General features: G+C 35.4%; 1 protein-coding gene across 6 annotated transcripts in view; it reads right to left on the bottom strand.

Annotated features, from left to right (window-relative positions):
* Window positions 1-4,695: 4,695 nt before the first annotated feature.
* Window positions 4,696-19,803, bottom strand: part of P4HA2 (prolyl 4-hydroxylase subunit alpha 2) — an 88,406-nt gene continuing 73,298 nt past the window's right edge. For 5 of the 6 annotated variants that reach the window (XM_072400848.1, XM_072400847.1, XM_072400845.1 and 2 more), the window contains 7 exons: window positions 17,615-17,685; window positions 17,177-17,276; window positions 16,604-16,657; window positions 11,945-12,010; window positions 10,102-10,170; window positions 8,164-8,260; window positions 4,696-7,101 (listed from right to left, as the gene is read on the bottom strand). In XM_072400848.1, coding sequence (XP_072256949.1) covers window positions 7,031-7,101; window positions 8,164-8,260; window positions 10,102-10,170; window positions 11,945-12,010; window positions 16,604-16,657; window positions 17,177-17,276; window positions 17,615-17,685 — 528 coding nt within the window. In that variant the 3' untranslated portion in view covers window positions 4,696-7,030. Of the gene's footprint in view, window positions 7,102-8,163; window positions 8,261-10,101; window positions 10,171-11,944; window positions 12,011-12,075; window positions 12,136-16,603; window positions 16,658-17,176; window positions 17,277-17,614; window positions 17,686-19,803 lie in introns of all 6 variants that reach the window. The other variant, XM_072400850.1, reaches the window with a different exon arrangement.

Raw genomic sequence — 19,803 nt, 5'->3', positions numbered from 1 at the left:
AAGTCATTTAACCACCCAACCGATAACCCCGACCTTGGTTCGGGCTAAAAAAAGTTACAACTATCGATAAGCCCGAACTTTTTTCCCTACCTAATTTCCCCTCACTTACCTGGTCCCCACTGCGATGATCCAGCGTCGATCGAAAAAAAAAATACTCACCTTCTCCCCGCAGCTCCCCCGGACACGTCTTCCGTCTTCTTGCTTCAGCCGGCGAGTGCAGTGACGATCACCGGGGTTTCCCGGGGACGTTGCTGCATGCGTCGGTGCGGGAGGGAGGCGGGGCGGGAAATTCAAAATTTTGTATTGAGTTCCTTTGCATTGAACTCAATACAAAAATGCTGTATTGAGTCCAATAAAAAAATCCTTATATAATATATATATAATTGTATTATATATTTATTATATAGGCTACTGTACATTACATTATACACTATTTTTTTTTTAAAGATTTTTTTTTTTAAGGTTTTTTTTATGTTTTATAAAAAAAAATTTAATAATAAATTTATAAAATTTTGGACATATTTCAGTGAGTTATGCGGTAATTCGGTGAATTATAAGTAATTATTGAGTAATTCGGTGAATTATAGCCTACAATCTAAAATAAATTGTAACTCTAAAATAAATGTAACACTTTTTGCATGGAAGTACAGAAGTTTGGAAAGAATTAGAATACCCGGCGATTCCTGATGATGTGTGTGCATGCGCCAGTCGATGGGGGTCATAGCGGGAAATTCAAATATTTTGTATTGGATTCAATACAAAGTTCTGTATCCAGTCCAATGCAAAATAATACAAAATATATTTATGTGGTTTTGTCTATAAGTATGTGACGTTGGACTGTTGGACACTAGGGAGGTGTTTTAGAAAAATATATTACTATACAGTATACCGAATTATCGAATTTTCAGTATTTTTCATTTATTTATGTATTCTTGTTTAAGCTGATTTTTGCGTATTTTAATTTTATTAAAAGTATTTTTTTTTTTTTTTTTACATGATTGTGTGTTTCAAACTTTTTTTATATTCATGATATCTACTAGAACCCTGTTCAGACATATTTCTGTAAGTTACAGGTCTACAATTTAAAAAAAAATTCATGGAAAACTAACGCTTTTGGTACAGAAATCTAGACCTCAGTGTAACGCCCAGGTGGTTAATAAATGTGTGTGTTTAGTATAACTTTTAACAATTTTGATTATTTTTTATATTCTTTTTTTATTTTAATATATTTTTTATATATTTAGATATCTAGATATATAAAAGTTGACAATCAAAAATCTGGCCATCGATAATCCGGATCCTTCAGTTTCCCGGCATGAATTTCAGATCACATTTTCAATACAGGGACTGCAGTACAGTTTGGCCACTAATGTTTTCATGGCGCTGTTCTGCAGAAACAGCTGTTAGGTCTTGCTTGCTAAACTTAATACATGTAGAGATGTCCCTGCTGCCTGCTCCCTGGAACTGTGCCAGGTGTCCGCGGGTGCTGCAAGAGGAAGGCTGGCCTGTGTGTATCAAGTATAAAAGTATATGGTAAGTAAAAAAAAAAAAATACGGAATTTTCGAAAATCCGACACTTTTCAGGTCCAGAGGTTGCCTGGATTTTTGATTGTCAACCTGTGTGCATATATATATATATATATATATATATATATACACACACATACACATACACACATACATACAAATCTATGAAAGCAAAGAAGAACTTGGTTGGTTGATCTAGTCCGCTGGCAAAAGCGAGGTCTCGCCCGCCTGAACTAGCAAGTATTTATTAGTAGGCGCATCGTCGAGTCAGGCATCGTAAGCGTTTAGGTAGGGGCTTTTGTAAACAGCTAAAATCAGTTAACTCTTTCCCAACCTGAAAATAATTGGTCATTTAAAAATACATTTTTATTTTGGGCTAAGTGAAATATGTGTGCCAAAGAAAGAATGATTTTTCAGAGGAACAGTGACTTTGAATGCAAACTCCCCAGTGTCAAGCTGCCGTAGAGGTGGGTCTCGAAGCGCGCGTTCATTTCAGTTGATAACTGCTGGGAGAATACGCCAGCGTATTCTTGGCGGCTGAAAATTGGTTAATAGGTTTTTGGTGTCCGATTCCAGATCGCTTCTGATTTTCCTTGATGAATCAGGCTCATTGTTGATGTACTTTCGCCACAGCAATATATGGCGAAGGTAGACCGACAGTTCATCATTGGAGAAAATTTCCCTCTCTTATCTCCCCAGGTACAGGTTGGCATAAGTGGGAGCACACTTGGTCCCCATAGCCAACCCCTGCACCTGGAGGTAGGTTTGATCATCAAATACAAACGCATTTCTTGTAAGTATGTCTCTTTTGGGGGATACTGGAGTAAAGCACTTCAATATCAATTCCAAACAGTATTGCATGTTTATGTAAATCTAGTCCATCAAATGACTTTTAGTATTATTATAGTGGGTATTTTTAGATTCTTTACATTCAGAAAGTCATGTTTTTTATCTATTATACCTTCAGTAAATCCTTGTAAGACTCTTCATTAAAATACTTAATACTCTTCAATATTAATGGCTGATACTACTCTATATTACTCAGAATTTTTTGACACATTTGTTTATATTGAAGAACATTCATAACCACATTTCCACCCTTGTCAGAGGGCTTTATTACTATCAGAATTACACTGTAGAGACCTAAGAGCCAAAAATCCTTTGTTTAATTTTTAGTTCCAATTGTTTGGAGATCCAATTCTTTTACTTCTCCTGTCACTTGCTGGACAAAGGTTAAAATGCGGGGGCTGACGAAAATCTGGAAATTTTGTTGACCTTGGGGCAAAGGTTAGTTTGTCATTTTCAAAAGAATTATTCAATGTGTCAATTTGCTCATGATGCCTATTACCTGATTCAACAACACTTGTTGCATTATCAAGGAATGAACAAAGATCAATTAAGAATACAGAGAGACTTATGTATATGATTTTAAAATATTTTAATGTGTATGTACAACACATGCCAAATACAATATATACGGCAGGTGCAGAAAATATTAATATATCTACTAAGTTTGATGCAACATGTTACCAAACTCAAACAGTAACGTACTGACCTTCCACTTTTCGTTTTCATGCTCATCATAAAGCAAAATTCCTAAGTAGTCTAAAATTTGCTGAAAACAATTCAACAGTATTTTAAAATAAAGTTAAATGTCACACTGACCACAGGAACACTTTTTAAATATATTTGCGTCATATTTCTTAGAATGTTGAGAGCATGGTAAAGGTGTTAGTTCACAAGTAAAGCAAAACACAGTAAATGAAAAGCCAAGGGAAAAAAACTCCCACAGATTTAATGCCTAGGCATGTACAGATGTCTACCACTTGATATTGAAATGTTTATATATTGTAAATGATGCAATATGGAAAAACCACTACCATAAAACATTAAGAAGGCATCACTACATGTCTCACACTTTTGCAGTTAATTAAAAAATGTGCAGAGGTAAGAGGGTGGTCCTTCTGTAGCACCACTTACTCTAAATGAAAGCCTCGGAAAGCATTTCTAAACCTAAAAGCAAAATGTAACAAATTGCTGCTTATCAGTCCTTAGAAGTTAATTTTCCCCTGTGATTGTGTAAACAAGGTAACTCTAAAGCTACGTACACACTTCCAATTTTTATCGTTGGTAAATGAACGACGAACGATCCTGCACGATATCTGCGAACGATCGTATGGCACCGATCCTGTACCTACAGATAACGACACGATCGTTCAAAGATATTGTACACACGATAGATGCGATCGTTTGAACGATACAGGAAGTGACATGCACCACAGGAAGTGAGCGAACGTTCGTTCACCGCGCATGCTCAGACCATGGATGATCACTGAACGACCGTACACACGATAGACGGTCAACGATCGTCGTCCAATCCGATCCACCGGTCCGGTTGTTCATTTCCAACGACTATCCTCGTTCGTCGGCGTCGTTGGTTACTTTTTTTACGAACGATTTTTGGCCAATCGGTCGTTCGTCATTCATTTCCAACGATAAAAATTGGAAGTGTGTACGCAGCTTTAAACTCCCACAGTTACTAAAAAGAGAGCTACAGTTGCCACCCAGGCTGAAGGTCAAGTATTTCAGCTTTTGTTCGCCTTCATTTCATGTGGGGTTACTAAATTAGTAGTTTAAACGGGAAAAATATTACTTGTGAGATCAACAGGTATCTTCTGTACTTGATAAAAATGTTTTTAGATGTGGGAGCTTTCCATTAGTAAGGACTGGTAAGCTGCAATATCAATACTGCTGATGTTGAAGGACTAGCAAAACTAAAAATTTGGGAAGCGTTTTAGGGCTACAGTGTACTTAGTAACACTGATGGTATCAATCAGTTACCATATCATCCATCTTAAAAAAAAATTAAAGTTTGTAGCTTTACTTCCTTTTGTCATAAGTGGTATCTAATCATCATAGTTATCATTTGTAAATCTGTCTGTCACGATTGGTCAGACTTCAGAAGCAAGAAAAAATGTACCCAAAATAAAGGAAATCCCCTTTTAGATACACAACAACAAGTATTACCTCTGAAAGATTTCCCATTTTGAAATTTTTATTCTAATTCATAACCACCAAAATGTTATACTGATGCTCAAATATCTTCGATGAGCCCTGTAATTGCCAAATTTGGTAGATGTAAGAAAATGAAGAAGAGTGCATAGAGTATTGGTATTTATATTATTTTTTTATTTTTATAACAAAATAGAATTGAGAAGGTCTACAGAACAGTGAATTGACAATGAGATGTACAACAAAAACTTGTACATCCATACAGTTAGAACAAATATGCAGCTTCACCAAGGCAAGTCCATATCAAGTCAATGAAAATTTCTAATACAACTGACATTAAAAATCAAAAAAAGTTTTCTACTGTCAGAGCTAGTAGGCAGCAATGACAGTCCTCCCTGTTTATGCGACACTCCCTGACAGGCAGTATATCAAAACATTTAAATTGATGGCTAAATTGAGATAAGCAAACATTCTATTACACAGTGTTTCACATGGACAAAATTATAATTTCACTGCATCTTTTGAAACGTAAAACAAGAAGTGAGATTTCAGGGAAAAGCTTTCTGTGGCTCTTTGTCGATAAAAGACCATTGATAATTAAACTACTCAAGTGATCCTTTTTTTTGTTTATATTGTGGGCCTGTAATTCTTAGGATTAACTCCCCGGTATGATAATTATATTTACTTATTATATTATAATCATAATTTATAATATAATACATAATTATAAATAATAATTTTAAAAAATAATGAAATAATAGACAACAATGTAATCTTAAAATAAAATATGAAATTAAAAATGTATTTTTATTTCATGTTGTGTGGTGTTTTTGCACTGTAAAACCCATTTAAAAGCAGATTACATTGTAATCTACTTTTAAATTTCCCTCCCAGACACCTCCCCAATACATCACCACACACATCACCCGGAAGATGACTCATCCTCCCGGGGTGATGTGGGTGGGGATTTCCCGTCTGTCTCACACAGAGGCTGGAGCTGCTCTGCATCTCCAGAGTGATGCAAAGCACAATGCAGGACTTCTGCATTGTGCTTCACATCCCACTGCAGATGCCAGCAGCAATAGCAAATTCCGGGGTCGACCACCCCCGGAATCTGCTATTGCTGCTCGCATCTGCAGTGAGATGTGAAGCACAATGCAGAAGTCCCGCATTGTGGTTCGCATCTCACTGCTGATGTGAGCAGCGGCGTGGCCGAGACCCAGGTAGTATTTAAAAGCAGATTACCCAGTAATCTGCTTTTTAATTTCCCGCCCGGCCATGCCCCCCGACGACCGCCGTCCCGGCTTCACAACAGGACCATTCGATCGCCGCTGGAGCGTGGGGAAAAGGTAAGGGGGCTCTTAAAGTTACCCAGAGTGTGACTCGGGGTTACCGCTTTTTGCATTTAAAAGCCACCCCGAGTCACACTCGGGATTACCACTAGGGAAGTTAAAACCATGTGTCAGTGGTTGGCAGGAACTGGGAGATGGCACTGAACAAGCAATAGGTAAGGTCTCTGATGAAGCTGGTATTGCAAAAGCAATCTTAATACTCTTGGTGTAAAAAAGACGGTCTTTCTTTAGCTCCACTAACCTTGTATGTAGCTACCAGGGCAGAAAAGTAAGGAAATATTATTAAGTATCACTGGAGTGGCAACTCTGAGACTACCATAATTCCAGGACAGTGGCGTCCAGCAGCAGACTCAAGGCAAATTCAAAATCTCTGATAAAAATACAAGTGACTTCACTATAGTGAATTATACTAGCAAACCTCCAAAGGGCTAAAATCAAGAGTTTTAGGAACATTTTGTGTCCTAGACATATTTTCCCCTATCTTGTTTTCAATTTGATTTATTGCTTAACTTTAAGTAAATTATTATAAAACATCTGCTTGACTTTAGATCAGTAAGAGATACTTAAGAGAGGAAACATTTTATACAGTTGTAAATACTGGTAAGCTAAAACCATTAGCACCATGTTTTAACCCGAGCCCACTATAATAAAATAAAACAGAAAGAAAGTTGGACAAATCACACCAGGTATGTACAAATTATAGCCCTGTAGTAACAGGAAACTACAAGTCTGCAATATACTGCTACCCAGTAAATGGTGAAATATAGTAGTGTGTCATAGTACCCCACGTCTCCTTATTCTGACGCCAGAGCATAGTGGTGCCTGTTACTCTTCTATATTCTGTTGCCCAGCAGTTAATAGAGCATGGGGGTTGTCTGATGATAGTTCCTCAAAGAATGGTGATTAAAAAGTATTGCACATGCACATACAAAATCTAATGTTCCGTTTTGTGTACTTAAATATTGCATTTGGCTAATGTTCACAGATGTAATTTCAAAGAATAATTTTTTTGGTTTTGGCAATTTTATTTTAAACTTTACCACACTGGATACCAGGTATGAATTAGAGACAACAGTAAAAAAAAAATTTAAAAAAGAATAAAAACATTAAAAAAATTGCAATGACACAATGACTGCATGTCAGTCAACTTCTGTTAATCCACAAGGCCTTAGGAATTCTTGTCCCCTTTCGTGGAACCATTTATTTGAAACTAAAAAACAAAACAAAAAAGTATAAAAAACGATCAGTACTATGATAGGAATGTAAATGCAAACCTTATTCCTACAATTATCCTAATTCAGATTATACATTTGTTACATACATAATACATTTTTACTTAATATCATGCATGCCCTCATATATAATATAGGCTTGACAGATGGAAAGGTAGGAGACTTGGTCTTCTAAATATTCAGACTTGGTGTTCCTCTGCCTTTCCCCAAGTCCCATACATATCTACACCTACTTCTATCAATTTTACCCAATAATTGCCATACAAATCTTTTGGAAGGCAAAGCAGTGTCTGCACATCAACGTTAAACATAAACATTATACCTCGCCATCTACCTGGAGATTAGCCTTTTTAGATATGAGAGAGAGATACTAGCGATCATCAGAACCATGGTCCTTCCAAGCAAATCTCCACAGGTTGAATTTTGAATCATTTCATCTTGAAGTATCAAAATTAATTTCAGTGCAACAGCAAACAGAGCTTAAACTAAAGTACTAATAATTAGAGTACTAATAACCCCATTCTGAAAGGGAAGTGACAATAATGTCAGAATACTGTGATTTTGCTTTATTTAGTGTGTTCTCTTGTGAATAGCCGATAAATCATGTCACATCACCTTCAAATAACTCAAAAATTATGTTTTGCACTCCCCTTGATACACCTTTCAACATTTTATGGGGTTTTGAGACTAGCAAAGGGCAAACCCTTATTTATTTCATAAATATATTCCAGGCACGTGTGTGAAAAAAGTATATTTGGCCATACCAAAGCTTTTTTTAAAAAAAATAAAAAATAAAAAAAAGGTCCCAAGCTCATCTGTTAACAGTATTTTCATCAGTAAGAAACTGGAGGTTCTGGACATAAGTGAAGCACAGCAGAGGGAGTGTCATTAATATATATTGAGGTAGTCTTGTAGGGTGTAGTGCAGTAAAAGAAAACACATGTAAAAAACTGATGATCCAGGTTCTTTTCTATTTTTTGTACACCAATTATAAAACAACACATGCAATAAATAAGTGATGAACTGTAAAACAGACATACCCCATTTACTTCCTACTAATACTGGACAAGCTGCGTGTCGCGTTCTGTAATCTCCCTCTCCACTTCTAAAAAGGTTGTACCAGAACACTGCAGTCCCCTATAACATTAGCCAAAATATAAACAAAAGAAAAAATATGTCTATTACAATTATTTCACAATTTAACCTATAGGGGGGAATGTAATGTAATTGATTAAAATTAGCATCCTTTTAGCTCTTTCACATGCTTACCACCAGGAAACCGAAAGTAAACAGGACTAAACTAGTTCAAAAACAATATACTGGAAGCACATACCTGGAAAGTACAATTTTAATACTACACAGCAAATGTCCATGTATGAAAAGTCCTGAATTTATTGTAATCACTTCAATTATTTATTGAAGGAAAATAATTATACATCAGAGATCAGTAAATAAGATCATGGTGGTAGATTTAGCACTGTAAAGGCTTATGCTGCATAATAATGAGAGTTGCATTAAGAATGGTCATTTATTTAATTACAAATTAGTCATGATAAATTTTATGCAGCACACCACAAAGTACAACAATGTGTTACAAGCAGTCTGGTGAAAAATTGGTGAACCGGCAAGTTGGCAAAAAAAAAAAAAAAAGCCAGTGCATCACATAAATGCACTTAATACACCTTACGCAACAGTGTGGATGGGATTTAAAGGATATCTAATCCTATAACAAAGTAATACATTGCAACATATATTTCTAAAGTGGTTTGCTGCATTCATGTTTAGTTTTTAGACCAAGAACATTTTTCAGCAGGTACAGAACCTGTTGATCTTGTCAAAAATGCTGTGTTGCTGTTGCTGCCTGTAAACTGAGCTGGAAGCACATTTTTTTTTTTGTGCTTTGCAAAATGCCCCCCCAGCATGTAAAAAAGAAGATCGGAAGATGTGTTCGTAGTTTAAATTTGGAAGCATGAAACTGGCAATATAGATCCCTTAACAGGTAGAATGGAGGTGGAAGAGTGAGTGTGGATACCTGAAGACAAATTAATGTATTATTCACATGATTATCAGGTCAAAATAAAGGAAGCCAGCCATACAAATAGTTGGTGGATTTCAAAAAGAAGTATATGCGCTTAACTAAAACTAGCTAGAAAAAGATGTGTGGTATTTTCCAACGAAAGTGTAATGTGAGCTAAAAGTAACTTTATTTTTGACTTTTAAAGGATAATTAATAGACTAAATTGAAAGCATAGTACAAAACACTGGTAGGTGTTAGCCCACTGACAGTTTGTTGCTTGGTAATTGTACCACTAAAACAGCTGATGGTTTTATAAAATTCCTAGAACAATATTCACTTAACACACAATATCCAGCAAGGAACAGAATTATATTCCAATTACAGAAATTGTCTCAGGACTACATAACATATCCCCCTTTCCCATTATCCATAACACGGAGGGTGGCAAAGTGCACAGGACATTTTTATTTCACAAGATTCCTAGCAGGAATAACAGGTATTTTTTTGCACACAAAAACACACACATTCAAATGTCTATACAAAAAATAAAAGGGAGCAAATAAAACAGTACATTCTTAGGGTTTACATACACTTTAATGATAAGCACAACTAGCATATACATCTACTGCCTTCTAGAGACCAGATTCATTTTTGCATCTTTAGAAATGTGTAAATCACTCAGCAAGTTATCGCTGGCATTCAAATGAATTGCATATTATAATAAAACAGAAAAATGTACAACAAAAGAAACATGGAGGCGGTCATTGATGAGCTCTCCTGAAAAAGCTAGCTGTTTAGCTACCATGCTTATCTTCTTGCATAAGTACTTTGAATTACTGCCTGGACACAATTATAGTTTTTCAAAAGAAGCTCAGCATTGATACTTCCCCTAAGATAAATATGCTTTAAAGCAACAAAAATTGTTAGAGCACAGCTTTAGACATGGAAAAAAAGACTTTACCTTCCTAGGCCAGATTGCTGCTCCAAAGTCTGGAAACACTGTGGCTCCTCCTGCTTCTACATCACTCATCTAAAAAAGGGCAGGCCAAAAATACATGAAATGGCAAACAGCTAATGGCTGGATATCCAACATAAAGGTATAGACTTTAAGAAAGAATGCAGGAGAGTTATACCCCCCCTTGGCAATGATGGGCTTCGTACTGTCACAATATCCTGCTAGCCATTGGTAACATCTGGCATTGTTTCTTAGTTAATACAAACAAAATAAAAGCATTTACAATACTGGCTGCTTACTCCTTCGCGAGGTCCCAGAGTGGGCAAATTCCAAGTTTACTTTAAACCCCATATACCTGTAATGTGTAAAATTCTGAAACACATGGTTTAATTCACAACTGTCAGAGTGATAAGCTAAAAACTATAGTTTGGTATAACTGCTTAGGATTAACACAAAAACAGCACACAAGCATCAAAATGGAACTAATCTAAACTAAAAAAAAACTCTCACCTTTATTTCTGCAGATCCCTTAATACCACTGGAGATTTCCTGGATTAGGTCCCGCGCTGTGTTGGAATTCTCCTTTTGCCCTAGTGCAGAAGAAGTGCAGGGGCCACCCTCTTCTTCTGTCTTCTTTTGGCTATGTTACCCGATCTCGCACTACACAGGTGCGAGATTAGGTGGCGTAGTTTGCTGTAAATGGGAAAAAGTCTAACTATCTTACTGCGCATAAACAAGATCGCAATTTTCTTTTTCCCATGTAGGAAATAGCCCCTGCCTGTGCATGCCCGATCTTGGTATAATGTATATTAAGAACCTACAAATAAAGCAGGTTTTGCTGTTATGTTCAGCCTAAATCCCAAAAATTTCCCTGCAGTACTTTTTTAAGCAACAAGTGTCTTCAGTTTAATGATCATCATCATTCAACCCATTGAGCTCCTGTAATCCTGGACCTGAAGGAGCCAGTGAATGAACAGTAAAAATGCAGGAGCAATATTTAACATTATTATTAAACAGGATTTATATTTCACTAACATATTACGCATCACTGTACATTAAATAGGGGTTGCAAATGACAGATAGGTACAGTGACACAGGAGGAGGAGAGGACCCTACCGAAAAGGTAGGGAGGTGCGGCAAGTATTACACAATAGGAGGGGAGCATGGTGTTAAACTCATGCCTCTGCCACGCTTCATCTCTCTGCACACTTTTAAGCATGCTTGTCAACACATGAACAGTTTGACACTTTGTTCTTTTTACTCACATATTTCAGCACACTGTACGGAGATTGCAAGTGAAATTTGGGTAAATGCACTACTTGCATTTAAAAAATACATAATGTAAACTTGTTTCACAAGGGGAATGGAATGTTGGTCACTACTGAACTCTAGCAATAAATGTATAATATAAAAGAGGGTTTACTTAACCCCCCTAGTGGTATTCCCACATTTTTTTCTCCTTATCAGTATTTTTAGATGTGATGTGAAACTTTCTTAAACAAAATACAAACTGTATACAGATTATCATACTGTTATCAGCTATATGTTAAAAAGTTATATGTTTGCATGATGGTATGCACAACCGTGCATGGTAATATTTTTACTGATGTTTTTGATGTAGCAGCTTACATTCTTTTATCTATGCATGATTATAATCTTGAGCTACATATTACTTATATAATATTACATATTACAACCCCTCCCTTATTCACCAGTTACACATTTTACCATCTATGTTTAGAATTATGGCAACCGTGATGGATCTTTCGCATTCCAGTTTTTCTGTATATTTCGCATTCCAGTTTTTTCGTGTTCAACAGTTCTGTTCTACTAGAGATGCCATACTTACATAGTTCAAAAAGGTTGCCACGCGATTTCCAGTCCCTAAACGCTTGAATACATCAGGTTCCTCTTTCTACAAAATTAAATGTAAGAATAAACTGGAGACCTGAAGGAATTACCATTTACCGAGGTACTTACATAATTAAGATATGTTGCAAGCCTATTTCCTTCCGTTTTGAGATTGTGGTCAAAGGGACGCTGCAACAGATAATAACTTTAACTGCAACCCAAATTCAGAGATATATATATATATATATATATATATATATATATATATATATATATATATTGATATTGATTAAAAAACATAATTATTTATTAAACTACTAACACAAAATGCAATTGCAATTTGCATAAATGTCTAGCTTTAGATGCAAATGTGGAAGGAAAAAAAATCAGACAGGGGAGGTATATAAACTTTGTGAGATTACACCTCTTAAAATGCAAAAAAACAAAAAACAAATACATGGCAGTTTTAAGCAAGCAAAGCCTTTGGCTCCATGTGTTGGTTGAAGCTTTAAGCAGCACAGCACTATAGTAAAAACATAGCATAATAAGGGGCAGCCAAAAATATATATTTATTTTGCCAGTGATTATTGCTGGCAGATGCTCAACTTTGAAGTAAACCAATGATCAAAATTTAAAGCTAAACTGCAGGTATTTTTTAATTATATCCCCTAATAGTTACAAACAAGATTATTGCACTTTATAATCTCCAAAGGCCTTTGCAAACCGATAAATGACGTATAATTAAAAAGATAGCTATGCTTGTGCAGAGAGAAGAATTTCTTCTTGAGATTAAGAAGGTCTTCCGACTACAGACTGGTTGTCCAAAAACTACCAGGAAGCAGATACAAGACCAGTAAGCCCTCACAAGGAGATCTAAAGATCAGTTTCTGCTGCTTTACCAGGAAAACATCTGTACAACAAGCAGCAGTTGTTTCAGGCTGGCAATATATGTTTAGCTCAAACTTCTGCCATAAATTAGACCTGGATGTTTTTGTTCTACTGGGCTAGTATGTGACTAGGTTAAAGACTAAAAAATATTCTATTTACAATTTACAATATTCTAATACAATTTTATTCAAAATCAAATTTATCCGGGAACTGCCTTTGGAGCTGTACTGCCCATTTGAGGTAAAGCTGATGATCATTGGCTTGGACGTAAATATACAGTGGCACAAAAAGGAAAGTTTACGTAAGCAGATCTGGTCACTTTGGTGCACAAAATATGTAAATGACCTTCATGAAAACGCAAAGAATAAATATAGGAAACGTACAAAACTTTGGAAGGAAACTTGCATATAAATATTTTTACTTTCCTATTACAAATAGGCCTTTTTGAAAAAAAAAATTAACAGGAAGAAAGCCAGACAGTTTTATGCACAAAGCAAAATTGCACCTTGCTTTACCCACCACCATCATTAACCCCCCTAGCGTTATAATTCTGACTGTATTTCTATGCAAAAAGCGTTACATTTTTTTGCATGGAAATTTATTTTAAATTGTAGGCCTTTAATTTTAAGGCATAACTCATCAAAATATGTCCATATGTCCAATATTTAATAAATTTGATAATAAACTTTAAATAAAAAAACACTATAATCTGTTAAAAGAATAAATAAAAAATAGTGATACATGTAATATAACTGTACAGTAGCATGTATATTATATATATATATAATATAATTATATATATACTATATCAAGATTTCTTTGTATTGGACAAAATTATTTAAATTTCCCGCCGCTCCTCCCACCCGCACCGACGTTACTGGGAAACCCCGAAGGATGTCTCTGCATTAGCCGGCTGGAGATCGGAGGGAGAAGACGTGTCCCGAAAACCTGCGGGGAGCAGCAGGACGCCAGGGCAAGAACACAGAACAAGGTAAGTGTTTCTTTTTAATCTTTTTAGCAACCTCCAGTGAGACTCAGGATTACCTCTTTTTGCATGGAAAAAGACCTTGTCACACTAGGGATTATCGCTAGGGGGGTTAATGAGCAAATAGTCTACAATTTTGACACAAAGACATAATGGCAGCGCAAGAAGAGTAATCTCAAAAAAAATGGACTATATCAACGCTTTAGAATTAAGTCCTGATACAGATTCCCTTTGAAGTGCAGATGAGAATATTTTCAATTTTTTGTTATCGAGATATCAACACCACTAGTTATATTCGTTTTGCACAGCTTGCAATATATTTTAAACTCAGCAACACTATAAATATAAACATGAAAATCATATACAAACATTTTTAATACACGTTTTTCACATTCCTTAAATATAAAGTTTTTCATTACTGTTACTTTAAGGGACTGCATTTACTTGGTCAATAAGTCATCATTTTTATTTGGTATAATTTCTACTTCTAATCATGAAAACAAAATAGCAAAAAAGGAAATTCATTTTGGTGTGAAGCCTTTGTAAGGCTTAGTCTACACAAACTGTTTCCCCAGCATTTACCCTGAGGCTTTTAAAGCCCTTGTTTGAAATCCCTATGCATTACAATGGGTTAATCTAGACCAGGACAATTCCTTGAGGCACGTTTATGACATTTATTTTAAACATTGCTTGCAACTTTTAAAAATTTAAACACTGGGTTAACACTGTAAAACGCGGGAAAACGCTTCCACTGATTTCCTGCGGGTTTGAGCATTTAATATGCAAATTAGTTAAAAACGCGGTAAAATGCAGCATAGGTGTTTTCCAGCATTTTAAAGGCAAGCTTTAAAACGCTAAAAAAAATGCATAAAAACGCATATAAACGCAACAGAAATGTTTACATGCGTTTTTAAAAAAACGTCCATGTAGACCCAGTCTCAATAAATTCATAAAATATACAAAAAAGAGCTGAACTAAAATAAATAAAAAGCGGTTTAGATTTTTTGGAAAAAGTGTAACAGAGAATATTTTGGTAGGGAGGGACTAAAGGGGCCTGATTTATTAAAGCTCCCCAAGGCTGGAGGGGATACACTTTCATCAGTAAAGCTGATGAACAAATCTGAACAAGACTTCGTACTGGTGATTAATTAAAGAGATATAAGCTAGCCATCATACTAGTGATTAAAAGGCTACCAATTTTTTTCCAGTTAAATTTATATTTATTCTGAAGATGCACATTTTTGATTAAGGGTTTATGCTTTTAATCTTTTTTTCTTTAAAGTTACAGTCAGGGATTCGCCAACATGGCATTATATTTAGAATGTTTAGATCTGTACCCAGAACAGTCCTGCAAGCAGATCAACTATGGGTGTACCTGCGTAAGTGAGTAAGCCTATGCCTTTTCACACACACATGTATGCCACAACATACATGTGTTTGTACTAAACCTTCAGAATTTTGTCTATGTACATTCAGACCTAATGTCTTAGAAAACTGTAGTTGTGTCAAGATTAAGGTGATGATGTGGACAAAAACCTACATACCCTTTATCAAACCCTTCTAACAGCATGCACTCTATGTTATGAAGAACTATTTTGGTACCCACAGATTAGAATGCTGGTAACTTAATGAACACTGGTAGCCTTCACAATAAGTCACCAAAAAATTAGGATGACCAGTCATTAACATGACAGAATTAGATACAGTGGGTATTGAAAAAAATAATTTCGTTCAAAATGTTTGCATTTTGCTGCTTTGTGGCAGATGCAAAAAATACATTTTCCACTCCTTACAGCTCATAACATTTAAGTGATAAAAGATATAATAGCTATAATTCAGGAAAAAAGTAAAAAACACAATTACTTAGATAAATAAAGAATTGCCCCCATCTATTAAAATCTTGTAAACTCAGTTACCTTCCCCATTGCACACCAAGCTACGTAATTGGCTTTAATGATCAAGTGTAACCATTTTTTTTTCTAAATCAAAACAAATTTAAAGGCTTCATAAATCCATAGGAAAAGACTTCTTAAGGAATGGAACATTAAGTCTTGTTTGAGAAACTTGATTATTATGGCCAAATGAAGCCATAGGCAAATAGTATCTGGTGGGGAACCAATACAGTTGACTATACAAAAACACCATATACACTGTAAAGCATAGAGGTGGTAGCATACTTTTGAGTGGGTGTTCCAGTTACCATCTAATATGGCTGTGCTTAAACAGTTTTGTATTGTACATTTTAGATGTGTGGTTTCAAGCCAGCAGAGATATATCCCAACAGACAAAATGTTGTAATTAAAGCAAAAGGTGGTTTCATAAAGTGTTCACATGGGGGTGGGGGGCAATGCTTTAGCTATTTAAGTGAGCAATTTTAGGTTTTTATTTTTTCCAAACTTTTGCTATTATATCTCACTTGGGTTTTATAAATTACCTTAAGTACATACATATTTTACATAAAAAACATACATACATGATGTTTGTTTGTGTTCATTTTTGTCTGCAAAGCAACAAAATGAGAATCTTTTGAAGGGGGTGATTCCTTTCTTTACCCATTGTATCAGTTGTAACTAGTGCATACAGGTTAACATGTCAGACAGATATTAAAAGCATGCAAATATTCATAATATTTCTCTCCGGAAAGCTTTTTCTCAGAAAGGAGATTTTACAAAGACAAATAATTCCTAAACCAGCCTAACACATGCAGCACCAACAAAGCAACCCTGAGAAAGATTGATACTGTTAAAAATAACATGCAGCATACACATCCTTTAATACACTTACCCTTGAGAAATCAAAATGTGGTTCATATTGGCCTCCCATGCCATAGTTTGCAACCTGCAAGGAAATTTACGTACAACATAAAAATGTAAAATGTAACCAGCTGAAATATTTCTCAGTTCTGGATACTCTATCAAAATTATGTCAACTGTTCCAAATGTAACATTAACAATGTTTTCCCAATGTGGAGATTCCTCTTCACTTTCTGGTCTGGTTAACATAAATCTAACTTAAAACCTATTGTAAGATTTTAGACAAGGTTTTGGATTTTGTATAGGCCTAAATAACTACCTTAAGGAAATACAGGAGTGGTGAAAGTTGAAAATAATACACATCATATGGCATAGATTATATTTAGTACAAAGAGAGAACCTGATAGTAATAGTTTGAGATGTAATCAACAGTACAAGATGCACAAGAATGTGGATTACTGTGAATAGATTGCCGCCATGTCTTTTCTTTTCAATTTACATTTCATAAAAACAGCTGAAATGTACAAGCATTTTAAAAACTTTATCAATAACAATTGATAAATATATTAAACACTGAATAATAAAATGTACTTATCTGTTTTACCTGCAACAGTTCAGCAGTGTCAGCTGTCAGCCCTGTAATTGCTTGCATGCGCTTATTTACTTGCGCAATAACTGGGTCATCATATTCTTCCAACCAGGCACTGAACAAAAGTAAAAACAAATACTATTTACCAAATTCCCACAGTGACATTTAATATAAATCAAATGTATTTGTGTGTGTTGGAGGGGGGGCTGGGTAGTAAAGAAGTGAGGGGTACAAATAATACCCCTTTACATAAGCTAGGTTTATCTAGAATAGTCTGTTGCACTTTGAAGCAAGTTCCGCAACAGCAGTATGTAAATATCTATCAAGTGAAATACCATTTCATTTTTCAACCCAAGGTTTTCCAATTGTGGTTTGCCCCCTGTAACAATGTCTACACAGGCAAAACAGGTAAATTATACATATTTTCATAGAATCATGTGCATATAATCCTACCTTTTAGAAACTCTATAATTGGCAGTGGTAAGAACTCCAGTTTTCGGGTCCCGCACAGTTGCCCTTGCTAACTGTAGAGAAAAAACACACTAATAAATAAGGGGTTACTGAACAAATCACTATGCATACTTTGATTTAATGAAACAAATGACTAAAAGCAAGGCAGTGCTGAAGTTGTTATATAAATAATATACCTGTAATAGAATACAGTTGCTGTTATTGTTGGCCTTCTTCTGCAAATGTCACTTGTCTGGTTTATTATTTCTAAGTCTCTGGCAAGTAACATGCATCATATAAAAGCTAGAGAAAGATCATACAGTATTTCATTTTATCCTTACTTGTTTCTTGTTTGAGATTCAGAAACCATGAAGGAGAAAAAGCATGTTCAAAAGCTGCATTCAGGAAATGCACCTTCACTTCAATTTTTTTATTGCAAAAATGCTGCAATATTAACAGCAATAATTACATATTAGGTTAATGCTACAGAATCAAAACAACCAGAAACATTTCTAAAACACAGGAAACAGATGTTAGTGCTCTTCTCTTCCAATAGTTTGGCAGCAGCAATCCCACAAATGTTTTGTATCAAGCATACTGGTTACAATGGTAAACAAACATATTTTGGGACTGCTTGGCAAAGTCATCATTTAATGCTTGGGAAAATAACATGTACAGGAGATACATTCTACTGGTTACACTTTTCTCCAGTGCTTTATAATTGTCATTTTTAGATTCAGCGTAAAATAAACTAAATCTGTAAGTTTAAGTTTACCTTGGTGAACCAAATCTCATATGTAGGCCTTCAAAATGTAGGCTATATTATTCAGCTAACGACCAGGCATAATGGTAAGCACATGAATGGCAAGCAGCATGTTTCCTGGGTGGTGACCACACTCCCTCCATAAAATTTTGTCTAAGACTCACAAGGGGAACCACATGATTTTTTGGTGTTTGTTGTGGCCTATATAAAGAGAAAACTCTACTTTCAATTACAAAGTGTAAAAAATACTCTGCTTTGTATAAACAAATTTTACTTTCAACATAGCCTCATGTTTTATTCCCAACACTGTATTAATTCTTACAGACAGATCCTGGGCCATTGACCTATGACAGCTTTTTTTTTTTTTTTTTTTTTTTTTTTACTTTTAGGAACACTGACCTACTCCAAAATAAGCTATTTTTTACAACCAGTCTGTTGCTATAAAGCTGAGGGAGTCCCGTCAAACTTTAATGTGACCAGTATGGCTCCTCTGCCAAAAAAGTATTCTAATGCTGACACTGAACCCAAGTTAAAACCAATCAGGCAGCATTTTATGGCAGATATTTCTTCATTCTTTAACATGAAAAGCTACAGCTTAGATTTTGGTTCAACAACTGTTTTTTCCTACCCATGCATACATACAACTACTTTAGGGTTTTTACTGGTATATGGTTGAATAAATTCAGCTTTTACCTATACAGACATTATTTATTCCCTGCAAACAAGGATGGAGGGGGGGGTAAAAGTATACTGAGAATGATGGCAAATATGCCAGCAAACTCATTCAGTAGCCATTTTCTTCAAACAAAATAAAAGACATATTCTTGTTTGCCTGATCTTTTACTAGACATGGCATTATTCTATGTTAGTTTTTAAGCGCATGAAGACTGACTGCACATACATAGGTACATTGGCCATGATTTATCAAGCAAGCTCGCGTAGGCTTGCTGCGCGTAAATATGCGCTAATATACGAGGCGTACTGGGCGCAAGCTGGAGCCGAGTGCTAGAACACTTGCCAGCCAGATTCCTGCTTTGATAAATGAAAAATGGGGTCGAGAATACGCCAAGACGATTCGTTTTCAGCTGTGGGTTTTAAGAAGGATCTGTTAAGCTCTGTCAATGGTGAGGTCACAGCAATTAATTAGCGCACACCTGCTCCCCGTTCTGTGCACATTTACAGTCCATTACACGCCAGTTTGAATCTTTAATGCTTCATCTTTTTGGGGAAGTGCTTTTTTTTTTTTATTTACATTATACTTATTCACAAAATTGCTTCATTTATTGTAACATTTGTTGCACATGTTGTTTTGATACTTTATTGTTTGGTTGCAACACTGAAAACTAATTGATATCAAGCTGTATACATACTAATTGGCACTTTATAATATGTCATCAGAAAATACTATGACTGTAAAAAAAATATGGCC

This window comes from Pyxicephalus adspersus, chromosome 2, assembly GCF_032062135.1.
Source record: "Pyxicephalus adspersus chromosome 2, UCB_Pads_2.0, whole genome shotgun sequence".
In the NCBI taxonomy this organism is placed as follows: domain Eukaryota; kingdom Metazoa; phylum Chordata; class Amphibia; order Anura; family Pyxicephalidae; genus Pyxicephalus; species Pyxicephalus adspersus.
The sequence above is the reverse complement of the archived record's forward strand: the minus strand, read 5'-3'. Positions and strand labels throughout refer to the sequence as shown.